Source organism: Vanellus vanellus (assembly GCF_965231255.1).
Source record: "Vanellus vanellus genome assembly, contig: HAP1_SCAFFOLD_39, whole genome shotgun sequence".
NCBI classification, from domain to species: domain Eukaryota; kingdom Metazoa; phylum Chordata; class Aves; order Charadriiformes; family Charadriidae; genus Vanellus; species Vanellus vanellus.
In genome coordinates this window covers 525,160-547,163 of record NW_028126929.1, presented here as the reverse complement: position 1 = coordinate 547,163, position 22,004 = coordinate 525,160, and the positions used below count along the sequence as shown (strand labels likewise).

Sequence of the window (22,004 nt, the reverse complement as noted above, 5' to 3'; positions counted from 1 at the left end):
TAAGCATTAATGAACAACGCTTTAGTTGACAGAAAAAAAAAAAAAAAGGAGGGGGCGGGGGGAGAAATCAAGCACTGTGTTCTTTGGGGTAATAATTGCAGAAATGTGGGCCAAAAGCTTGGTTGTGTCCCAGGATGATAGCACTCATCCTGACTCCAAACTGTCACAGTAAATCTTAGCTCTATTTCTCCGTGTTTCACAGAAAAAAATTATAGATATCTGAAAGCAGCAGCTTAAGGAGTGGTTTCAGGCTTGCTGTCTCTTCAGGCCCCCACAGAATCATATGGTTAACTTTTTAATCCTTTGTGCATTTAAGTCCTTCTCCCTTCAAAGCACTCACGGTTCACCTTGCCATCCCAGGGGTACCAGCACGGTGTCCCCACTTCAGCCTTGCTGCCAGGTGCAAAGGAGCTGCTGCTGGCCATGATGGAGAGCTGGCCAGAGCCCCAACAGGAAGATGATGGCCCACAGACAGTGAGAGATTTTTTGTGAGCCAAACCCACATGCTTATCTAGGTAACAAGATATCTCACAATGAAGTCTTCTGGAAGACAGAGCAAGGAAGAACAGGAGGCCAAAGAGCTTGTCTTAGGCCATTGCTGCCATCCCCACTAATCAGGAGCTGGAGAGACATGTCACCAGCACACAGTGGACAGAGTGTGGTAAGATATTCATCTCAGCACTGCTTTGGGACCTCTACTTTGCAACAGGGCAAGTCATGGCAAGTATCTCAAGCATCCTCAGCTGTCTGAAAACACAGCATCTCCCTAGGGCGTCTGCCAGCATCCCACAGACAGATTCACACTGCCTTTGGCCATCGTTAGGGTGCTGGCATCACACAAGAACTTCACCTTACAGAAGCCACAGCCTACATCTCAGCTGACAGACGGGCAGGGAGGCAGTTTTAAACAAAAGCAGGAATACCGAACATTTGGTCTGCTTTAGAGACAAAGAAAAATAAAAATGGATATTGGGTGGATGTTGTTTCCTCAGTCAGGACTGCCAGAAGTTAGTGCTTCTAATGTTCATTAACAGGGTCATCCTCTTCCCGTGAGAAAAGTCATTAAAACTAGGCATTTATTCTTGCATCAGCCTTATTTGTTTTCAGGTTCTATCAAGACTTTGATAAGTTTTCCCAGCTGAGTTGCAAGTTGGTACTGACCATCCTGGAGATGGCCTTCCCTTTTTCCAACTGTGCCCTCCCAGAGAAATAGCACCCCCGAAAGTACATTCACACACCAGCCATGCAACACATGAAACAGTTTGTCTGCCAAAGGTTTTGGCTCTTAAAAGAAGTCGGCTGCTCTTCAAACTGCAAACGCAGAACATTTTTGGAGAACAGTCTTTCCTGGATATGTAGCACTTTTGCAGTTTTCTGAGAGAGGCAGCAGCAGAGAGTTTGGGACACTCATACACCAAGTTTAAAGTCATAAATGAAGTAGATTTCCACCTCAGAAATGTACGTTTCTAATGAGCTACAGACACAGCTGATACAGTAATAGTTCCATCCCATACTTACAAGAACAATGCTCACTCACGGGGAAGGACAGTCTTATCAGATTGGTAACTTTATCTCAAATATCGTGTTCAAATTTTCATATCCTTATAAACTAAAAAATACTAGAGTGAAGTGACCAGATGCTCAAGTCTCCTCTGCAGCACAATCACTACCAGGCACGCATTTAAGAGGCATGGAAGTCTGCTAGGACTCTTCTCTGAAGAGGCTCACTCCTCTTCATGTCATCTGTTTGTGCTAGCACAATGTCTTCAGCACCTCAGCCCAGAGGAAACTTCTACCTCCACCATTGCCATGTCCCAGGACTACTAATGCACTGCATTATTTCCAGTGGGCACAGGAAAGAGAAAACAGCATTTCTCCTTTCAAGCCAGAACCGGAGGAAGAACATAACGGAGAGGCTGCAGAAAGCTCTTGCATCATGAGAAAGTTGCCCGTTTATTCAGTCTCCCTGTCTTCTACACCACTGCATAGCACCACATTCAACGGCACAAAAGCTCTTACGACTTCATTTTTCGTTTAATACAAGTTTTTGTTCCATGTGAGCCAAGCGCCTCATCTCCTCAGGGACTGCCAGTCCTAGCTGTTGGACCTCTACAATGCTAACGATTACACCCCTGCCTTTCCGCACTGTTGAGAGTGTAAGCCCATAGCATGATAAGTTTAAGTGCTCTGATACTAATAGCAGTGAAATGTCTGTGTATAGACACGTGTTCCCTTTGATAGCTTACTATTGTTTCTGACAGATATGGAATGCAACTCTAATATGGTTACAATTACTCAGAAATTTAAGAGCAAACATGTCAGTCCATGTAAGTGAGAAATGCCGAGGACTGGCCTATAGAGAATCTTAAATCACTTATTACTATTTTCCTGCGTTGTTCTAATGCCAACAGAACAACTTTTTCTTTTCAAATTCTGTAAAAGAAAAAATATAAACCAAACAGGCTGTGCTCTTGATGAGACCTTGGATTCTTTGGCACCTAATATAACAACAAAAAAATTTAATTTCACATCATACTGGCAATAGCTTGTATTGAAATTGCATTCTTGCTGCTTTGACGTTACTGCGCATGGATCTTTTTGTTCTACGTAAGTCCTCAACTGTGGGCCTTTTTTTAACTAGCTGGTATTCCCTCCATCCATACAAAACTAGCATTTTCCTACTTGTTCACACATCCATGAAAATTGTCCTTCTTTCTAGGTTTAGTTTTGTTGCTGTAAAGTAAACAGGCATGGCACAATGCCAATGGACACCCCAAGTGTGACCCTGCCACTCTGCCAAGTGCTTGTCCTGGGAGCAGATTCTGTTTTCCAGAATCAGATAATCATCTAAGTTGGAAGGAACCTCTAAGGTCATCCAGTCCAGCCATCCAGAAGCCTTACAGCTAGGGACAGACCTTCAGCTGGAGGTCCACAGACAACAGCCAATTCACTCATAATAAAAGCCCCTTCTTGTCTCAGGTACAGCTAAGGGATAGCAAAACTCCACAGAAGAGCAAGGAAAGGAGAGCTCCTGGCAGTAAGCATCACTATGAAAAGGTGAGTCAGAGTCCCCCTTCAAGGTGCGGAAACCCAGGGTAGCTGCTCCGCTCCTTGTCCTGCTGCTCACTAGCTATCACCATTCACAAGAGACATGAATGAGACCAAATAAATGCATTTTGCCATCCATGCCACAGCCCTCAAAGCTGGGCTATTCTCTATATTTTCCAATACTCTGTCCCACCTCAACTGAGGAGTGTCAAGCGTCTGTACATCCAGAGAAAATGTAAGGCAGCAACTCCTCCAGGCACTTGACCACTCCTCCCTCCCAGCCATCCCCAGAACCATCTCTTCCCCATGCTCATTACTTTCTTGTCAAGAGCAGTTAATATAGATCTGGATCCAGTTTGTAGTGGCCCTCCTCCTTCCTTTGGTAGACAAGTCTGGTCACCTTTGATGCAAAACAGTTGCGTTGCTGCAAGAATTTAGAATGCCAAAATCCAAAAGGATCCAGGCACAGATTTCTAGTACAGGCACTCTCTATGAAGCCAATGTAAGGTTTTACTGCCTCAGCAGATGCCAAAAGCATTAATTACTCACACTGTTTACTATTAGGTTTTGTCAGTATTTGATCCACTGTTGGTTTGCCTTTTCTCCTGGAAGTGGGTGGACAGTCTTTTCACTACAACATGAATAAGATAATTTCATATTTACTGAAAATGTAATTATGACATTTTCAAGTATCATTTATTTGCTGCTTTCATACACTCCACAATGGGACTAGAAATTGGGAAAGCAAAAAGCATTAACGTGAAAGGGTCATGTCCTTAAAAGAAAGGAAAAAGAAAGGGGAAAAGGAACAGTGAGAAACCAGCTTTTAACCCCTTTATCTTGGATCCTACTACTGTGTTAGTAAATAAAGCAGTGGGAGGGGGTGGGGGTGAACCATAGGAATCCTTTACTCAGCTGAACTAAGGAGATGAAAGCATCTGGCCAGGCCAAATGGGTTTGTGGTTTTTCACCATAAGGGTTGCTACTTCAGGAGGGTACTCAGGTTTTACTGGAAATTTAATGTTTGTTGACCAGAATGTTTTTAGTGGTCTTCAAAACTGAAAAATTGCCAGGCAGAAGTTTTGCACCTTGATGTGGCAAATTAGCTAAGAACATTTAGACTTGAGGAGAAAGCAGTATAAAAAAAAATAAAACCCAAAAGATCACAATGACCAGGGTCTCTGCAGTTTTTCCTCATCACACAAATTGGCTGCAGCCATCCATTAGCAGAAAAGCCATTGTCTCCATTTGGAAGAGCACGTGTATCTGAGGCCAGGCAGGAGATGCTGTTTGATTTCAATTGGCACCCTTGAGCAAGGAAGCTTGAAATTGTGCGTATCATCACGGAAAGGCAGACACCTCAAAGTCCTGTCCTCAACCCAGGAGTCCAGATCAATGGTCTCCTGAACTGTGCGTGCTGGAAAAAAAAAGCAAACACTATTGTCCTCAAGCTTTTTCTAAGATTAGATCTGACCTTGAGGGTAATGAAAGGTCAGGAAATATCACTGAATCACGGAATCCTGGAATTTTCAGAGTTGGAAGGGAACTCTAGAGATCATCTAGTCCAACTCCCCTGCTAAAGCAGGATTGCCTAGAGCACATCACTCAGGACTGCATCCAGGCGGGTCTTGAAAATCTCCAGAGAAGGGGACTCCACAACCTCCCTGGGCAGCCTGTTCCAGTGCTCCGTCACCCTCACCGTAAAGAAGTGTTTCCACGTATTTGAACGGAACTTCCTGTGTTCTAACTTGTGCCCATTACCCCTCGTCCTGTCACTTGGAACCAGTGAAAAGAGCCTGGCTCCATCCTTCAACCCACCCTTTAGATACTTGTATGCCATAATAAGGTCTCCCCTCAGCCTTCTCTTCTCCAGGCTAAAGAGTCCCAGCTCTCTCGGCCTTTCCTCATAAGGGAGATGCTCCAATCCCTTAATCATCTTAGTTGCCCTTCGCTGGACTCGCTCCAGCAGTTCCCTGTCCCTCTTGAGCTGGGGAGCCCAAAACTGGACACAGTATTCCAGTTGCAGCCTCACCAGTGCAGAGGGGGAGAATGACCTCCCTCGACCTACTGGCCACTCTCTTCCCTATGCAGCCCAGGATTCCATTGGCCTTTTTGGCAACAAGGTCATATTGCTGGGCCATGGATAATTTACTGCCTACCACGACCCCCAGATCCTTCTCCTCAGAGCTACTTCCCAGCAGGTCTGCCCCTAACCTATACTGGTGCCTAGCATTCTTCCTCCCCAGGTGCAGGACCCTGCACTTGCTTTTGTTGAACCTCATTATGTTCTTCTCTGCCCAGCTCTCCAGCCTGTCCAGGTCGCACTGGATGGCAGCACGGCCCTCTGGGGTGTCAGCCACCCCACCCACTTTGGTATCATCAGCAAACTTGCTGAGGATACACTCTGTCCCCTCATCCAGGTCATCAATGAATATATTAAATAAGATATTAAATAAGACTGAGTATTGACCCCTGGGGGACACTACTGTTTACAGGCCTCCAACTAGACTCTGTGCTGCTGATCACAACCCTCTAAGTTCTGTCCCGCAGCCAACTCTCAATCCACCTCACTGTCACCTCATCTAGCCCATACTTCCTCAGCTTCCTAATGAGGATGTTATGGGAGACAGTGTCAAAAGCCTTGCTAAAGTCAAGGTAGATGACATCTACGACCCTCCCCTCATCCAGCCAACCAGTTATAACATAATATATCATCATTCCCATTTCACAGAAGGGAAAAGGTAGCATTTGAAAGTCAAAGTATCTTTTACAAACAAGCTTCTTTGAACCCAGCATCTTCTCCCACTGAGTATCTGCATTACAGGCACATTTCAAGTGGCACTATATTGGGTAGTACTATCTGGGAGATCATTGTCTCGTTAAAAAAGGCTGTCCCAGGTTTGGTACCCCAGCACAGGCATGTTCTGAACGTGGTATGTTTCTCCATGAGACCCAGAGTTGGGAACAGATGGTAGTTCTCTGTGGCTTAGAGCATAAGCGAAAAGAGGGAAAAATCTTGCAGATCAGGATGCCTGGACCATTTGATATCCTGAAAATTAAAGTAACTGCCTTGAAGGCAACACAAGCCCACAGCAAAATACACCCCTTAATTAACAGGCTGTGATTCCTGCAGCAGCCTGACTTCCTGGGTTAAATTGCAGCTCTTGTCAAATGCATGGCAATAACCTGGCATCCATGGAAAAAGTAAAGGTAATAGAAACACAGTTTAGACATTCAGGAGAACAGCGTTCAACCTGCCTAGAAGATTAAGGAGGCCGTTGCAGCTTTCAGAGCATCTAATGTACTTATTTCTGCAGACAGCTGGGAACTTCAGGAGCAAGCAAAACTCAGAACCAGCAGACCAAGGAATCACAGCTACTCTATAGGTATAGCAGGCTGCATACAGCAGGACATGAAACAGTCTCTATGATCTGCAGCACATTGCTAAGAGTTTTGATCTTGTGGCACCTTTAAAAGAAGATTGGATACTGGGAGAATTTCAAGCTAAAAACAGATTGATTCAGTACTTTTCTCACCTTCCTTGATTATCCCATGAGATCATGATATAAAACACCTCTCCAGAACAATCGAAATAAGAGCAAAAGCCCAGCTTCACACTGACAGAACCAAAGGAGAGCAAGGGGAGGACCTGCCTGCAAAGAAACAGCTATTGAGGAAGCTGAAGAGACTGTTCTACAACAGGAAGTAATAGCCATATACAGAATAGCCGTAATAAATTGACTTCAAAATAGGCTTCACCATCATCTCACTTTGCATACACACATCCCAAAGACCAGTTTTATGCATTCTGTCACTCCGCACATAGGAGAAAAACACTTTCAAATTCAAAGAAGACGTGTTCTCCGCTCCTGCTTTCAGGAGCGAACAGTAGTTCAAATGGGAAGCACTGTGTACTCTTAAGCAGCAAATTGCACACAATTATACATTTTCTGAAGGTGCCTTACATTATTAAAGCCTCTTTAAAGAAAACAAAGCTGAACACAGTTTAAGTACACGACTGCACAACTAAGCTACGTACCAGAACAGAAATGGACAATGATTCTGCTCTTTGGCTCATCCAGTGTTAACCAGCACTAGAGATACAGCAAGAGCAGCAAAGCATCTGCAGACACATTTGTCACCGTCTCTCAGCTGTATTTCCCCAATGAACTAACAGAACTACAGAAGTCGTGGACCTCACAACACTTATTTACTGAAACATAATTTCTGATAACCTTCTAGATGAAGCATTTGTAGTCAAAATTTGGACATGACATCACAAATGAAGACAACAATTTCTCTGTCACTACCTTGGGGTTTTGCTTTAAAGAAGCAAAAAAAAAAGATGATAAGATACATGAGATGGTCAGCTAGTGTAAGAGAAAGCAGTTCCACCCACTGAAGACCGGGCCACATGTTTTCCTTAAAACAGACCGCAAAAAATTACTTAGTACAATCAATTATGCACATCTAACAGGGCAGATTAGTGTTGCTGTTTGATTATACCCCCAAGAGTTTGTTCCTGAAATACAGACTTTGACTGTCAGGGAATCAAGGAACATAATAGACTTTTGGCTTTGTTTTAACAGTAATGTTCCTGAAGGGAAATAGGGTGATACATACTCACCACACTATAGAGAGCCTGGAACATGCCCAAGTCTATTTTAGGCCCTCACCTCAGGGCACATCTTTGAGGAAACAGGAAACTTGGGGTTAATACCAAAGCTAAACCTGGACTACAGCTCCCAAAGAATTTTCCTCCCCCTCTTCTGCCTCTTTTTGGAGTTTTCTCCCTGAACTTCAGATTCCCAGTGCCTCTTTTAGCTTGCTGCACTTTTCACTCCTGATGTACCCTCAATGCCCTGAGTACCCTGCTACTGCCTCCCCCAGGAGCCCTCGGCCTGGCCATCACATCCCCCACAGCACTTCCCTGCTCCAGACACCCCAGCACAGAGTCCCTGCCAAACTTTCCAGAGATGATTTCTCTTCAGGTCACCCCCACCCACCAGCCACTTCACCTGAGGCCAGCACCACCTGATTGATTAGTGCTGCAGAGGCTCCAGCCGCCTCTCCCATGGCCAGTCACCCTGTGCCACAGGGATAAAAGCTAGTTCACACACTTTGTTTAAAGGCTCTCAGTAGCCACAGGAAGGGTCAGCAGCTGCCCTGAGCAGCACAGGCTGGTTTAGTGCTCCCTATCACAGAACAAACGTGAATCTAAATGTACTCTCTATGGGCAAGATCTTCGAACTGCTTTTCCAGGTTTCTGAACCCCCATGCTGTATTCCTCTTCCTTAGGCAATAGAGCCGGAGGTCTAGGCCTCAGATTAAAGGTGGCAGGGAGGCAGACAACTGCCACATCACAGCTGATCACACATGTGAGGTGAGCCTGATGAATCGGTTCTTCACGTGCACCACAAGTCCAGAGCTATCAACGTACAGCCACAGGTCAGCACAGGGCTAGAGCTCACCGTCATCTTAAAATAATCCAGGCTCTCACTTTTCCATTCCTGCCTCATCAGGAGCATCCAAATTCAACAATTTTAGGTCTATAGAGACATTAGAGACTAAACTAGCTGATAAAAGCCATTGTGTATGAGACCGACTTAGGGCAAGTCTGGGAAATAGGTCACTGAAGTCCTAAGGGACAACCTGTGAATGCAGCAGACACAAGCCAGTTATGTGGAGGATCACCAAGGCCCCTCCAAATGTCCTTAGAGCTATGCCAGCTAGCTTCCATGGCACCAGTTGCTCTTCTTAATGGACAGATGCAATAACATGAAGGAGCATTTTCCTGGAAGGTGATTTAGAAACCAGACTTTTACTGGGTTCAGTGGCAAATGTGCTCCTAGTAGTCAGTTAGTGCAATCCACAATTGCTTGGTTATTCATATAGATTATTAACTATCAGATGTCACAGCTTTCTGAAGCATATCGTTTTTATATGTTCCCCCCTGCCACGTGTACCTACAGAGCATTTGAGTTTATTTTAAACAAATCTGCAGCTGTAACTGAAAAAAAAGTATGAATTATTGAAAGTTTAGAAGAAAGTTTAGAAAGTTTAGAATGTTAGTTACTTCCAACCAAGGTCCAAAAGATTTAGTTAAATACTCCTTAGAGTGTATATAGCACATTCAAGAATACTGGCTATTCTCCAAAGGTTTGTATCTGCTAAGCTTAAAAATTCATGTAAGTCTTTAAAATCCATACTGCATAACCATGTGTATCCTCTAGAACCATAGCAATTACAATAAAAGTGCTTTAATTTGTTATCAAGTGATTTTCATCATAATGTGACACTACGTACCAAAGCATTTAATAATTATCCCATTACTATAATGTATTAATAATATTTCCAAATATTTATGTTAGAAGGTAAGATGGTTTTCAGTTCGCACGTCTCTTACAAACATAAATTGTTTGAGAGGGTCTTGAAACAGGTCACATCCTAAGATTTCTCTCACAGCTGTTTCTCTTTCAGACTAGAATAAGAAAAGACAACAAAAGCAAAGTCTTCTCTAATTCCCAGCAATGTGACAGGAAAACACCATCCTCTTTACCAAGCAAGTCCCCAGTCTTGAAGCCTTGCACAGATGCTGAACTTTGAATTCAATTGTCTTACTCATGTGCATCAAATCAAGCGTAAACTCCAGTCCCGGCAGCTTCAAACTTGCCTTATCCAGCAAATAAAATCCAAGATATTAGTTATACATTTCTTCATCTAGCTTTACGTGTACCATTTCATCAAAAATGCCATACACGCATGACAGCGCTTTAAGATTTCAAGCACAGAACTAGTGCAGAGTAAGTAGTTGCACCAAAGTGTCTTTCCTGCAACATCCAAAGGTAAACAAGGACAGTGACACAAATCCTGCAGATTTTCTTCCCAACTGGAGGAAAGACACTCCCCTCAAAGTTCCCCTCTGAGTAGGATCAGTTCCCTCCCCATCCCTCAGGCAAGTTTAAGGCAGAAAACTTGGCACACTGGTTTTAAACGATTTTTGTGTCAGTCAGATATGTGCAGACTCTTATTTTGTCCTGAGATCTCTGTCCTCCCATCCATCAGATAGGATGTCAGCTCCTAAACTCAGAGCCCATCCTTAGTCTGTGCTGCTAAAGACAGCCTGAGCTGGATGTTCAAGGGTAAAGTTCCTTCTACTCACCATACCACCGATACTACCTGGAGTAAGTGGGTTGCCTTAATGACACAGTGAGCTCAAACAGGAAACCCTAATTGCCCAGGAATGGTAGAAGTGATCACAAATATGCCCAAAGGCAAGGCCTTTGGGGTGCCACCAGAGGAGGTGGTGACATGTGCTGAGGAAGCTCCACCATATCATGAACTCTCATTCCCTCAGCTAATGAGAACCAGCATGCTCTGGTTACTGATGGGCCTTGTCGTACTGTAGGAAAGCATCGAAGGTGGAATGCTGCGGTGTGGAGTCCTACAGGACGAGTGGCAGAAGCTGCTGAAGGACAAGGTGAGCGGAGTCAATCTGCAGAGGGAAAAGCCGTCCAGCTGGCGTTAGCTGTTGCTGAAGGAGAAAAGTGGCCAAGACTCTCTCTCTCTCCTGACTCCAGGACAGTGGCAAATGCTCCGTGGGGGCGGCTAAAGCAGTGGAAGCAGAGCAACTGGCAGCCCTGTCCTGCCGGCTGGGCCTGTACTCTGTGTCTGTCGGGGCTCTGGTTGCCGGGGGCAGCTGTGAGGCGCTGAGGCGGGGGGGCTGGATGGCGGCCATGCCAGTGATGCGCTCTGGCGCCTGTGACATCAGAGGGGCCGCGTCACAATGGGGGCAGCTATAAAAGGCGCCCACAGGCAGCGCTGCCCCAGCACAGCCTGAGCCAGAGGTGAGTGCGCAGGCGGCGGGAGACTGAGCCGGAGCGGGGCCCGGGCAGAACGGCGGGCCCCCGGGGGGTGGGTTCTCATCCTGCATCAAGGGCCCAGCTGCTGGCGGGAGCGCCTGGGGCCGGGCACGCTGCCACCGCCGCCACCGGGGCTGGGCGCAGGCCTTGCTGTCCCCCAGCTGCCTCGCCCCCTCTCCTGCCTGCCCCCAGCTCCCTGCGGCTGCCGGCCCCGCTCCCCCCACCACCACCTCCTGCCTTCCCAGCCCCACTCAACCCCTTCTCTCCCTCCTCCCACAGGCCATGGCTGACACAACCTTCCTCACCTTGCTCGTGCAGAGCATCCTCCAGCTCCTGCACATGGTCTGCCAGGAGCTGGGTGAGGCCACCTGCGGGCACATGCGGCAGCACGCGCAGCAGCTGAGCCAGCCCAAGACTCGGCTGCTGCAGGACACGGAGCAGAATGCCTCAGCCTGGGGAGACCTGTTCTTCGCTGCCTTGCAGCACTGGCAGGTCTGGGCGCTCGCTGCAGTCCTCGTCCTCATCTTCAGGCTCTGCTGGTGCCTCAGCAAAAGGAGCCCCCAGCCAGACAGCAGCGCTGCAGAGGAGAGCTCAGGCAGCAGCACAGAGTGCAGCAACGAACAATGCGCAGGAGAAGGTTCTGGCGACTATGAGAAGCGTGTGTTTGGGAGGTTTGCAAAGCGCATCCGTTCGTCAGTGCAGCGCCTGGCCTACAGGAGCCGCGTGGTGGAGGAGCTGGTGGGCGACCTCCTGGCTGTCTTGCAAGAGCGCATGTCCAATACTTTCTTCCCGGTCCTGCAGCCAGCCATCGGGGTGGGCAGCGCCTTCGAAGGTTGGAGTCCCCGTGGGCGTGATGCTGTGTACCGCCTGCTTGTGCCCCTTAAGCCCCCCCGTGGGCACGTTTTCCACCTGGAGCTGGGCACTGCAGCGGAGATGCCAGCAAAGAACTCCCGCGTCCGCGTGGAGCTGGCGTGTACCTGCAGCAGGGATCAGCTGGTGGAGAACACGCCGTTCTACCTCCACCACCCCCAGGAGGAGGAGCTGAGGAAAAATCCGTCGGCCGGCCTCCTCAGCACCCTCTGCACCGGCTCCTACCTGGATGTGCACAAAACAGCCCAGTGGTTGCAGAACCTGGTGAGCTCAGCCTGGGAAGAGATGCCTCAGGCGCGGCGCTACAGCATGAAGGTGCTGCCTTCCAGCCGCTCCTGCAAGCTGCAGCTGACGAACGCCTCCGGGAAAAGCATCCTCATTGACATCATGTTTGGGGTGCGGCGAGGTGACTCAGACATCTTCCTGAGCAGCCAGGAGACTACAGAGGCCATCCTCACCCCCAGCACAACGTGGGTAGAGAGCTACGCGGTGGCAGAGGTGAAGTTCTTCAGGCATGTGGCCAGGCAGGCCCCACACGACACCTCCCACCTCAAATGCCTCCAGCTCTTTGCTGCTATCCTGCTGGGCACCAGCTTTTCCACCGCTATCTTCAAGACGGTTGCCATGCACCTCCTCAACACCTTACCAGTGTCGAGCTGGAGCAGGAGGGAATTCCTCATGCGGCTGCAGGATATCCTGTGGTACCTGCGCGGCTGCCTGCACGACAGACGCCTCGACCACTTCTTCTTTGCTAATGAGAACATGCCCGAGGACATCGTCTTGCCCCCAGCCCTCCAAACAGCAGAGCCACTCAACCTCTTCCAGTGCCTGCTGCACGATCCAGCCGCCCACGCCAAGGCAATGCGTGAGGCCGATAAGCTGCAAGATCGGCTCACAAGCCTGCTCTTCTACGGACACCGAAAGAGCTCCTCACGCACGGAGCTCTCTTAGTGTCCCCTAGATACTCCCCTGGGAGCTGGTGCTGCGGAACTGAGCACGCTGGGCACGCACAACACGCTACTCAGTCGGCTCTGGGAACTGCTGCCACATCTTTCCTCTGCAGCAGAACCGCACTCTGGGGAGTGGGACGCGATGCGGCTGGAGTCGCCCTTGCAAGGAGCCTTGCGACAGAGACTCCTGTTACCATGGGCCCAGCCACCACCCTGTCCCTTGAGGAGCTTTACCCTGTACATAGATGTCAGTAAATAATTTGTTTCACACACAGACGTGCGTCTGTGCATGTGTGGGCATCGGTTTTGGGGGGAAGTGCTGAGCGCTTGGCTGCCCCAGAGTGGCAGAGCGTTTTGCTGAAGAGCTGATGCGGTGGCTCTGCTTTCACTGATTCTGGAGCTAAGGCTGCCACCTGTCTCTGCTCCTGCGCTGGGGCAATGGCAATCACTTGTCCCCCTCCACAGCTCTCTGGGTGGCTCCATAGGTAGGGAGCCTGCAGTGCCTTCCTTGGGAGCAGTACACAAAGCACGTCCTGGTAGCCCGACAGCCCTTGGGTGACCCCTGTGGGATGGCTAGGACCCTGCCCGAGTGGGGAGCCCTGTGCACAGGGAAGAAGTGTCACGACTGCTGAGCAGGGCTCTGCCTCCTGTACAAGTACCAGGCTCATTCTCCATACCCTCGCGGCACCTGCACAACCACCTCCCTGAGGCTGCTGGCCCGCTCCCCCCGCCACCACCTCCTGCCCTCCCAGCCCCACTCAGCCCCTTCTCTCTGTATAGAAGCAGCCAGCCAAGCCGGTTTCAGAGCACAAGAGGTGAGAGGCAGGGAGCTGCCATCCCACTCAGCTCCATCTCCGCCGTGCCTTGGCTGTGCAGAGAGAACTTGGGGGGAGCTGCAAAACAGCTCAGCCCAGGCTTATCTCAAGATGGCACAGAACAACCAAAACCAAATGGCCCTTAACAAACAAAATACCCCGAGTCCCATCCCACCACTATTCCCGTGACGCTGAGCGCTGGACATCACAAATTGGCAACAGAGACTTCGCTATGGCACCACCAGAGGGAAATATCCCAGACAGTGTAATCCACTCGGGCATAATCCTGCACCCTCACCGAGTCAGGAAATATAAACCGCAGGGTCTGGGGAGACAAATGGGGAATCCTCCAAGGATACAGCTGGCCCCTCGGAGATCCGTCCCCCACATCCAGGACGCTGTACAGGGTAACTTCCCCAGGATGGAGCGACCTCACCTGAGAGAGAGAGGGTAAGTGACTAAGAAACATCCGTACGGTATAGGGCATGCGATTGAGTTTGTGACTGGTGCACTCTTCTAAGGCATTAATATCTAGCGCCCTTGTGGTTTGTGTTGCTACTTGTCGGGGGCATTTGTAGCTCGCAATAGTGGATCCCACTAATTGCTTCTAAACTGCAATAGTGTAATCGCCATCACACACACAGAACTTGCAACAGTGATGTATTGGACCTGTGAGCGAAGTCCAAAGAAATTGTTAATTTGAACCTCTCAGTGAAGTCCTTTTTTCCTGTTTCATCACAGGCATGATGCCCATCAGGGGGGCTGGCAGGGGCTGTGCAGGCAGGATGTCCGTCAGGGGGGCTGGCGGGGGCTGTGCCGGTACGGTGTACAGCAGGAGGGCGGTGGGGGCTGTTGCAGGAGCCGGCAGAGTCTGGATGGGATCACCACCTGCCATAGAGGCCGCCAGCGGCTGTGAGCGGTAGGAGCCGGTGGGGTCTTTGCCGGATGTTTCCCTCTGCCGCAGATCCAGCCAATGAAAAAGATCAAACCCTCAAAACTTAACCCGAGCACAACAATCAAAAGTTTCCAAGGGTATTCCAAACTCTCAAAAACTGTTACTATTGATGACATCAGTACATCTAAATTCTCAAGAGACATCCTCTCCTTTGCTAAATGACCCGTAACATAACCCAATGCACAATGGTCAGCAAAGGACTCCCACTGTCCCAAGATGGGTTTGAGCACTGCGATTCTCGAGGTGCTATTATATAAGTGACAAAAAACGGAAAGATTACAAATGACCTGATAACATAGCAAAATACCGCCACACAAAATAACAAGGCAATGTTTTTGAGTCCACATTGAGAAACGATAAGCTGCCCTAAAGGAGAGAGAAACAGCAATGACCTCCCCCACAGCTCCCATAGCTCCTGACCTAAGTTTATACAAAGATAGCAGAGAACTCTGACCAGGTTCCTTCAAAGCCATTCCAACAGAGTCATAGTCACTTTTCGAGGAATCCAATCAAATCTGTTTAAAATTTCAACCCTTCAGACTTCTCCAATTGAAACCTACGGTTCTCCCAGCACTATTTAAATTAAGTGCAAAATATCACATTGAGTGCCAAACCCATTACAATACCACATTGGGCACCAAATTTGTTGTAGTTTGAGAGACCCATAACAATCTGTTGTCATTTAGACAATCATTCTATCACCCGATGACCCCTCCCCACCCGGGAAAGGGAAATCGGGAAAAACAAGAAAACCCGAGAGCTGAAGTATAAACAGATTTAATAGAATAAGATTAGATAATTAACATTAACAGCAGTAAAGAACCGATATTGATCCCGACACCAATACGGAATATGCAAAGATTATACTCAGCCCATTCTATCCATAGGAAGCTGTGTGCTCCCAGCAGCGGACAACAAATGTGGGACACTGCGAGCGCTGCGGCTTCAGGAGGAAGGGAAGGGCTCAGGGCTCTGGCAGCAGGGCACGAAGTTCTCAGGATGGCAGCCACCAAGTGAGAGAGAGCTTTGCAGCAAACTTTCTAATTTATAGTGAATGTGACGCTGATGGTATGAACTAACCCTGTTGGCAGCTTGGGTCAAGTGCCCGGGTCTCGCTCCTCCTCATCCCTGCACCTGGCGAGCTCGAAAACACTGAGACCTTGAGACCCACACACCACAGCTGGCTGTAAAGTCAATATTTTCACAAATTCAGACACTGGAGTCTTCTAAAAGTGCAGTTTTCCCAAGTGTTAGAGGAGAAATTAGTCCTGTGTGGCTCAAACCAGGACAATAAGGTGTCCCTGAGCCCATCCCAGGCTCACGTTATCTAAGTGTGGATGTTCCACTTGTGAGCACACAGGGCTGAACAACAATTAGTGTGATAGATGTGTTGTCCTCACCCCAGGTGCAAGTCACTTGAGCGTGTTTACAGTCCTCCTCTCCAATCTTCCGTTACTTTCCCACATTCTACCCCCTCGCTCAAGAGACCACTTCTCCTGGAGCTGACAAAGTTGGAAATGTCCATTCAAACTTGCGGGGTGTAATACAGAGTAATTTACAGCGGCATGAAATAAACACACGTAGCAAAAGGAATAAACATCTCTCTACAGTAATGCTTTGAATCAGCTGTCCCATTCCTCCTGTCAAGAAATTAAACCCCTCAGCCAGCCGGGCACCGCCAGTGGGTTGTTTCACTTGATGCATTATGTCCTGGAGAATTTTTAATGTCTTGCTTCATGCTGGCTGCTTCATCGGTTATGTTGGAACAACACATGTTTTCAAAGTCGAAGCAGCGTTTCTGACATCGAGGGAGGAAACGGTCCACCATCAGTTGGGTTTGTGATATTCATTGGCAGATAACAGCCATTACCTACTCAGGAGAGAGAGCAATGAGAGACATTATCACCAAAATCACGTAGCACAGTATAGTTCTATAGTACAGCTGCTGGGGTTGGTATGCCATGGAAACAAGTTACCAAAAGACCTGCAGCTGCTCATCTTCCCTTGATACAAAAAACAGATGAGTTAGTGACAGTCGAGGCTGACCAAATCTCAGTATTTGCGTGTTGGTGTGTCAGAGCTGTACCCAGGGCATGCGCTCGTAGCACAAGACTACAAAGCCCGAGGAGCCAACCTGTGACAGGGGAGAAAAGCAGCAGTGTCATCTACTGGAGCGTTGCTCCAGCTCCTTCAGCAATATTACTCCGGGTTTGATACCCTGATGTGGGGTAATTGCCCACACAGACTGGAGAGCTGTGGCATGCACTTTTTCAGATGGAACTTCAATGGGATGTTGTGTTTGCAACACTGTTCCAGTGCCGTCTCCTCTGGGTAAGATGCAGGTATTTGTCGAAGATACCTGAAATACAAGAACTTGAGAATCTGATATGAACAAGTGATGTCAAATAAGAGGAGAAGTTGGGGTGTAATGTAGAGTGCAGCCTTGTAATGCCTTGGACCAAAATCCTACAGGTGGTAAATGGGAGCACCTTCCTCACTCGGTTGCTGCGCTAGCGATAAGCAATGTCCCCCATTATAGAGCTCTCACTGCCAACACCTTCCCACCAGGAGAAGGATGGTGGCAGATTCTCCCAACAGCTCTTCCTTGCACCACCTTCATACCTTTGTCAATAACTTTTTGTCAGGACAACCCGAGAGGTCCAAACCCTCAGGGCACGAGGATGCTCAGGGGCAAGTCGCCAGTGCACACGTGCTCGAGCAGTGGCTGTCACGCTGCTGTGCTGCACCCTGAGCATCCAGCCTGGCTGACACGCAGGTGCAGTCTCCAGGTGTCCAGCTTAGTGCTCCAAGGAGCTTCATGGCCAGAACTGCCCAATTAACACCCCGTTAATGATGTGCTCTGGCACTTCTACACCAAACTGAAACCACACAGCTCATGAAGAATCTGAGATGAAAACTAATGTCTCAAATTTCATACTGGAGAGGAAGGACTTCCAAAAGTTTCCAAAAGGGGACCCGCGGAAATTCTCCTTCTCGTTGCCACGTGAGGAGAGGCTACGAGAGCTGGCACTCCTCAGCTGGGAGAAGAGAAGACTGGGGGTGGGGGTGGGTGGGGTGTCTTATCAATGTGTATAAACACCTGCTGAGAAGGAAACAAGAAGAGGGAGCCAGGCTCTGCTTAAGAGTGTGCACTGAGAGGACCAGAGGAAAGGGGCACCAATTACAAGACAGGATATTCCAGCTGCACATGAGAAACCAGTATTTTAATCTTGGGGTGATATATTTTACTGGATCTAGGTGATGCTCCTTGAGCAGAGGGGTAGGGCCAGTCTCCACAAGTCCCTCCCAAACTCAGCCACTCTGTGTGATTCTCTGCTTTGGTGAGACTCCTAAAGCCTTTGAACTAAGCCCTGATGCCCCCTGGAAAGGATTCTGGGACGATTCCATCTGGGATGATCCCAAACTCCTCCAATACCATTCATCACAAAACATCTGCCTAGTCCAGAACATCGTACGGCAGACACAGTCAGGAGAGAGAAAATATCCTTTTATTGTGGGTATCAAGTGCGGGAGCCTGGGAGTCACAGGGGTTCAGGCAGTAACAGGAAATCGGCACCTACAACGACAGTCAGAAGCACCGATAAACCCACGAAAGAAGAAGAGGCATGACGCGGTTCCCCTTTCCTTGGGGAACACAGCTGGCCAGGAATGGTTTATAGCCCAGAAGAGAGAGCGACTGCTGGCAGTGACTGTGGGAGGGCTCTGGTGCCTTATCCCCATGGGTAACACCCTGAGCGCCCCGCGAGTGTACAGAGATGCGCCGTGGCCCTGTGCCACACAGCAGTGCTCCATGGGCAGCCCCTGGGGAGTTACTTCCAAGCCCTGCGCAGCACTATCCCTCACCGTCCCTCGCCCGTGAGTTCGACTGACCAAGAGCAGTGTCCGAGTGGTGAAAGATGGGCAGCAGAGCCTGGTACGCACCTGTGCTTCTTCACCTTCTAGACCTGCCTGATTTTTTTCCAGTCCCCATCTTTTCCTATCTTCCTTCTTTTCTTGTCTTGTTGGCATTCCCTCGCCTCTGCCCAGGCCTCCTTTCTCTTTCTTTTTCTTTGGTTTTCAGTTTCCTGGCAGGAGCCTGCAAACCTTTCCATCCCAGTGTGATTAGACAGGTAAAGCCAGGATCAACCGGAACCAGTTCCTGGTTTAACCAAAGCTGACTCATTTTACCTTTTTTCCTCTGAAAAGCTCTTTAGTTCTTTTGCATGTACCGGGGAGTCTACTGTGGTCTCTGGGGTAATTGGAGGCAAAGCAACAGGTGCCTAAAACAGGAATGTCAGTGTTAGCAGGTGGCATGGGACGGCCTGGAGTAGCAGGTGACTGTTTGGCAAATGGCTCCCTTGGCCCTGCAGAGAAGATCCCTTCGGCTGGTTTGCATCAGCCCTTTCTTCCAAGGGCCTCACTTTGGAACACAGTGTTCACGCGGGTGTGTGACACTCAGTTTGTTTGTGGGGGCCACTCAGCGGGGAGCCCGCGGTCCCCCTCGCGCCAAGAAAAGGCGTGCCCACGTCATTCTGCCGGGGTTTCTTCTGCCCTCCCAAGAGAGAGCTCTGCAGATATCCCTTTGGTGCAATCCCACCTCCTGGTGGGAGGCCTTGCTTTGGAAATGTGTCTTCCTGTAGATGTTTCCTTTGATGCCTAACCCATTTGAGAAACAACCTTTCCTCTTTTAATTACAGTGTATCATTCTGGGGGATAAATAAACCCACACAAAGCCACGTGAGATGGAATGCCAGGAAGAGGCACAGCAGCTACTTGGACTCCTCAGGAACTACCTTCCACACGAGACAGGTTGTCTCAGTGGTTGCGGAGCTGCCATACCTCTGCTGTTTCTGATCCCACCGCTGTGTCTGCCCCTGCTGCTTTCTGGAGGACGAGCAGAGAGGGCGGTGTGTCCAGGAAGGCTTTTGCCTGGTGCTCCACATCTGCTTTGCCTCCACGGCCATGTTGCTCTTCCAAAGGCAGCTCTGGAGAGCAAAAGCAGGTGCAGCAAAGTGACTTGTTGGAAGTGAGCAACAGCTAAAGCAAAACCCACCCGAAGCCCTACACCAGCTGCCTGCTCAGGCTGTGACAACCCTCTGGGCCTCCTCATACCTGTGGGTCTGCCCACGGGTGCTGGCACCTCCTCAGCTGAGGGACTGGAAAGGCCAGCCATCTTCTTCCCAAAGATTTCATGGCAGTTTTCAGTCAGAAACTCCACCAGCGTCTTCACCTGTACACATGACAGCCTTGGTTTCAGCGCAGGTGCCTGAAAACGCGTCAAGCAGCCTTTCCTACTCCTGACCCTTGCCTCTGCGCAGAAGGCTGTCGCTGCGGGGCTGCTCTTCCAGGTAGCCAACCCACCAGCGCTTGTTGGAGAAAGGGGGCAAACAGGGACCTCTGCACAGCCAAGCTCTGATGGGCCAAGAAGGCTGCAGCTGGCTGGTCAACACAGCGTACCTTCTCAGACACCTCCAGCATGGCCTCCAATGGGAGCAGGTCCTCGTTGGGCGGGCTCAGCAGGTTTGGCCCAACGCAGATGGCCAGATTGCTGCAGCTCATCCTGCTGGTGGACGCGTTGTGGCCGATATGCTGGAGAAGGGACAGCAGCCGCTCGAGAAGGAGGAGATTTGCTGCAGGCAACTTGCCGGCCACCCTGAGGGAACAGGAATACAACGTTAAAAAAGTCAATGTTGCCCACAGCCGTCCCCGAAACTTGCACAAGGCAGGTGGGAGCCAGTGGCTGTGCTCTGCAGCTTTCCAGGTGCTCTCAGCCAGCGGTCAGTGCTCCTGCGCTTCAGGAAGGAAGCACGGCGTTGCTCCCCAGCTCCTGATTTCCCCCAAGCCCGTGCAAGGGAAGGCTCCCTGTCTGTGTGCTTTTCCTCAAAACCCAACTCCACCCCAGCAACACTGGGCTGCCAGGAAACACGGCTTTTTAAGGAGCCTGTCCCTTTGCAGGCAAGTCCCAGGCCTCTACCAGTTGCTGCTCAAAAGGCAAGCTGCTGGCCACACTTACGCTTTCAGCTCTTCCACCTTCTTGCTTGGCTTCTCCATGGCTTGCATCCAGTCCCCATAGAGGTCAACGACGAGGAGCTTGGCAGGGATGCTTCGGAGGAAGTCCTGCAGTGCCAAGAGCTCCAGGTGAGCCTTTGAACACTCCAGGCCAGCCAGGAGCTCTTCCAGCTGCAGGTCAGAAGCGCTCACCTTCAAGATGACGGCCAGCAGGAGCACAGGCTGGCTGCCCAGGTCGACATCTGTGCTGCTGTCGAGGGCCTCCTTCAGCTCCCGAACTGCTGTCCCGCTGGCAGCTCTCCGGAATATTCCCTCCGTCGATGGTCCTTGTTGGTGCAGGATATTCAGGAGCTCCTGCAGAAGATGCAGCAGAACAGTTGCTTGGCTGAAGAGCTGCCTTCTGACAGCAGTGGCTGCGGCCAGAGCTCTGCCCCAGACCCGGCTGCCTGCCCCGCAAAGGGGCTGGGGCCAGAAGCATGAGCCAGGGGTGAAGAGCCCAATGCCCCGTCCTCGGCTCTCCTCGGGACACTGCCCCTCCGGAGCAGCCGGAGGGAGGGCTGGGGCCCCCTGTCCAGACTGGCTTACCTGGATGGGCTGGGGCAGCGTGCCATCATCCCCGCAGAGGGCTGCAAGGGGCTGTCCAAAGAGCGCCCTGCGGCAGTCTGCCTGCCCGGGAGCCTGGGCAGCAAGCGGGGTCCGACGCAAAGCAAAGGGCCAGGGCAGCCCTCTCCTCCTCCTCCTCCCGGTCCCTCCTGCTACAAAGGAAAACACAGCAAGACCCCCTCAGTGGAGACCACCGGAGCAGCACTCTTGGAGCCTGCCCTGCCCTGCCCTGCCCTGCCCTGCCCTGCCTGCAGCGCAGTGATGAGTGGTGCAGCAGGACGGGCAGGGAGCCAACAGCTGGAACCGCCTCTGCTGCTCAGCGGCTCCAGCTCGGAGGCTCCTGACAGCCAGCGTGCCACCGGGACAGCCTGGCCCAGCCCTCGCCCTGCCCTCCACCAAGCTCTGCGCAGCAGCAGAGGCTCCGTCTCCTCGGAGAACCACATTCAGCAGCCGCTGCCCAGCGAGTGTCCTTCCTCATCCAGGTGACATCCTTCCTTGGGGGGCCAAACCTGCATGGCGACACTCAGGGGACAAGTGAGCAGAGCTCCCGCTGACTCCAGCCGAGAGGCAGAGACCCATCTGCCTGGCTCTCGGGATGGAGCAGAGGCAGGCATCACCTCGAGCGCGCTGCCCTGCACGCAAGGGACAAATGTCAGGTGGGAGCAAAGGGACCTCAAGGGCTCAGCTCTCTCCTGCTCTACAGCGATGGGGACCGACTTGCTCAAGGCGAAGGGCAGCTGCAGCAGCATCCCGTCTTCTGCAGAAGTGCTGGTTGCAGAAGCAAAGGTGCCTTTCCTCACCTTTTTTTCAAAAACTCACCTTCCGAGTGGCAACATCCCCCTTCTTTGCCAGAAGGGACTGGCAGAGGCCCTTGCTTGAGATCATCCTGCAA

The 22,004-nt window shown here is 50.2% G+C and overlaps 2 protein-coding genes across 2 annotated transcripts in view; one reads left to right on the top strand and one right to left on the bottom strand.

The window, feature by feature from the left end:
* Positions 1–14,547, top strand: part of LOC309685609 (inositol 1,4,5-trisphosphate receptor-interacting protein-like 1) — a gene marked incomplete at both ends in the record, with an annotated part of 59,700 nt that extends 45,153 nt beyond the window's left edge. The window contains 2 exons of the mRNA XM_082501347.1: positions 11,542–12,645; positions 14,510–14,547. Coding sequence (XP_082357473.1) covers positions 11,542–12,645; positions 14,510–14,547 — 1,142 coding nt within the window. The remainder of the gene's footprint in view (positions 1–11,541; positions 12,646–14,509) is intronic.
* Positions 14,548–19,315: 4,768 nt separating this feature from the next.
* The window catches only part of LOC309685608 (T-cell activation Rho GTPase-activating protein-like), a gene marked incomplete at both ends in the record, with an annotated part of 75,350 nt that continues 72,661 nt past the window's right edge, over positions 19,316–22,004 (bottom strand). The window contains 5 exons of the mRNA XM_082501346.1: positions 19,316–19,485; positions 19,613–19,730; positions 19,958–20,153; positions 20,514–20,617; positions 20,702–20,805. Coding sequence (XP_082357472.1) covers positions 19,316–19,485; positions 19,613–19,730; positions 19,958–20,153; positions 20,514–20,617; positions 20,702–20,805 — 692 coding nt within the window. The remainder of the gene's footprint in view (positions 19,486–19,612; positions 19,731–19,957; positions 20,154–20,513; positions 20,618–20,701; positions 20,806–22,004) is intronic.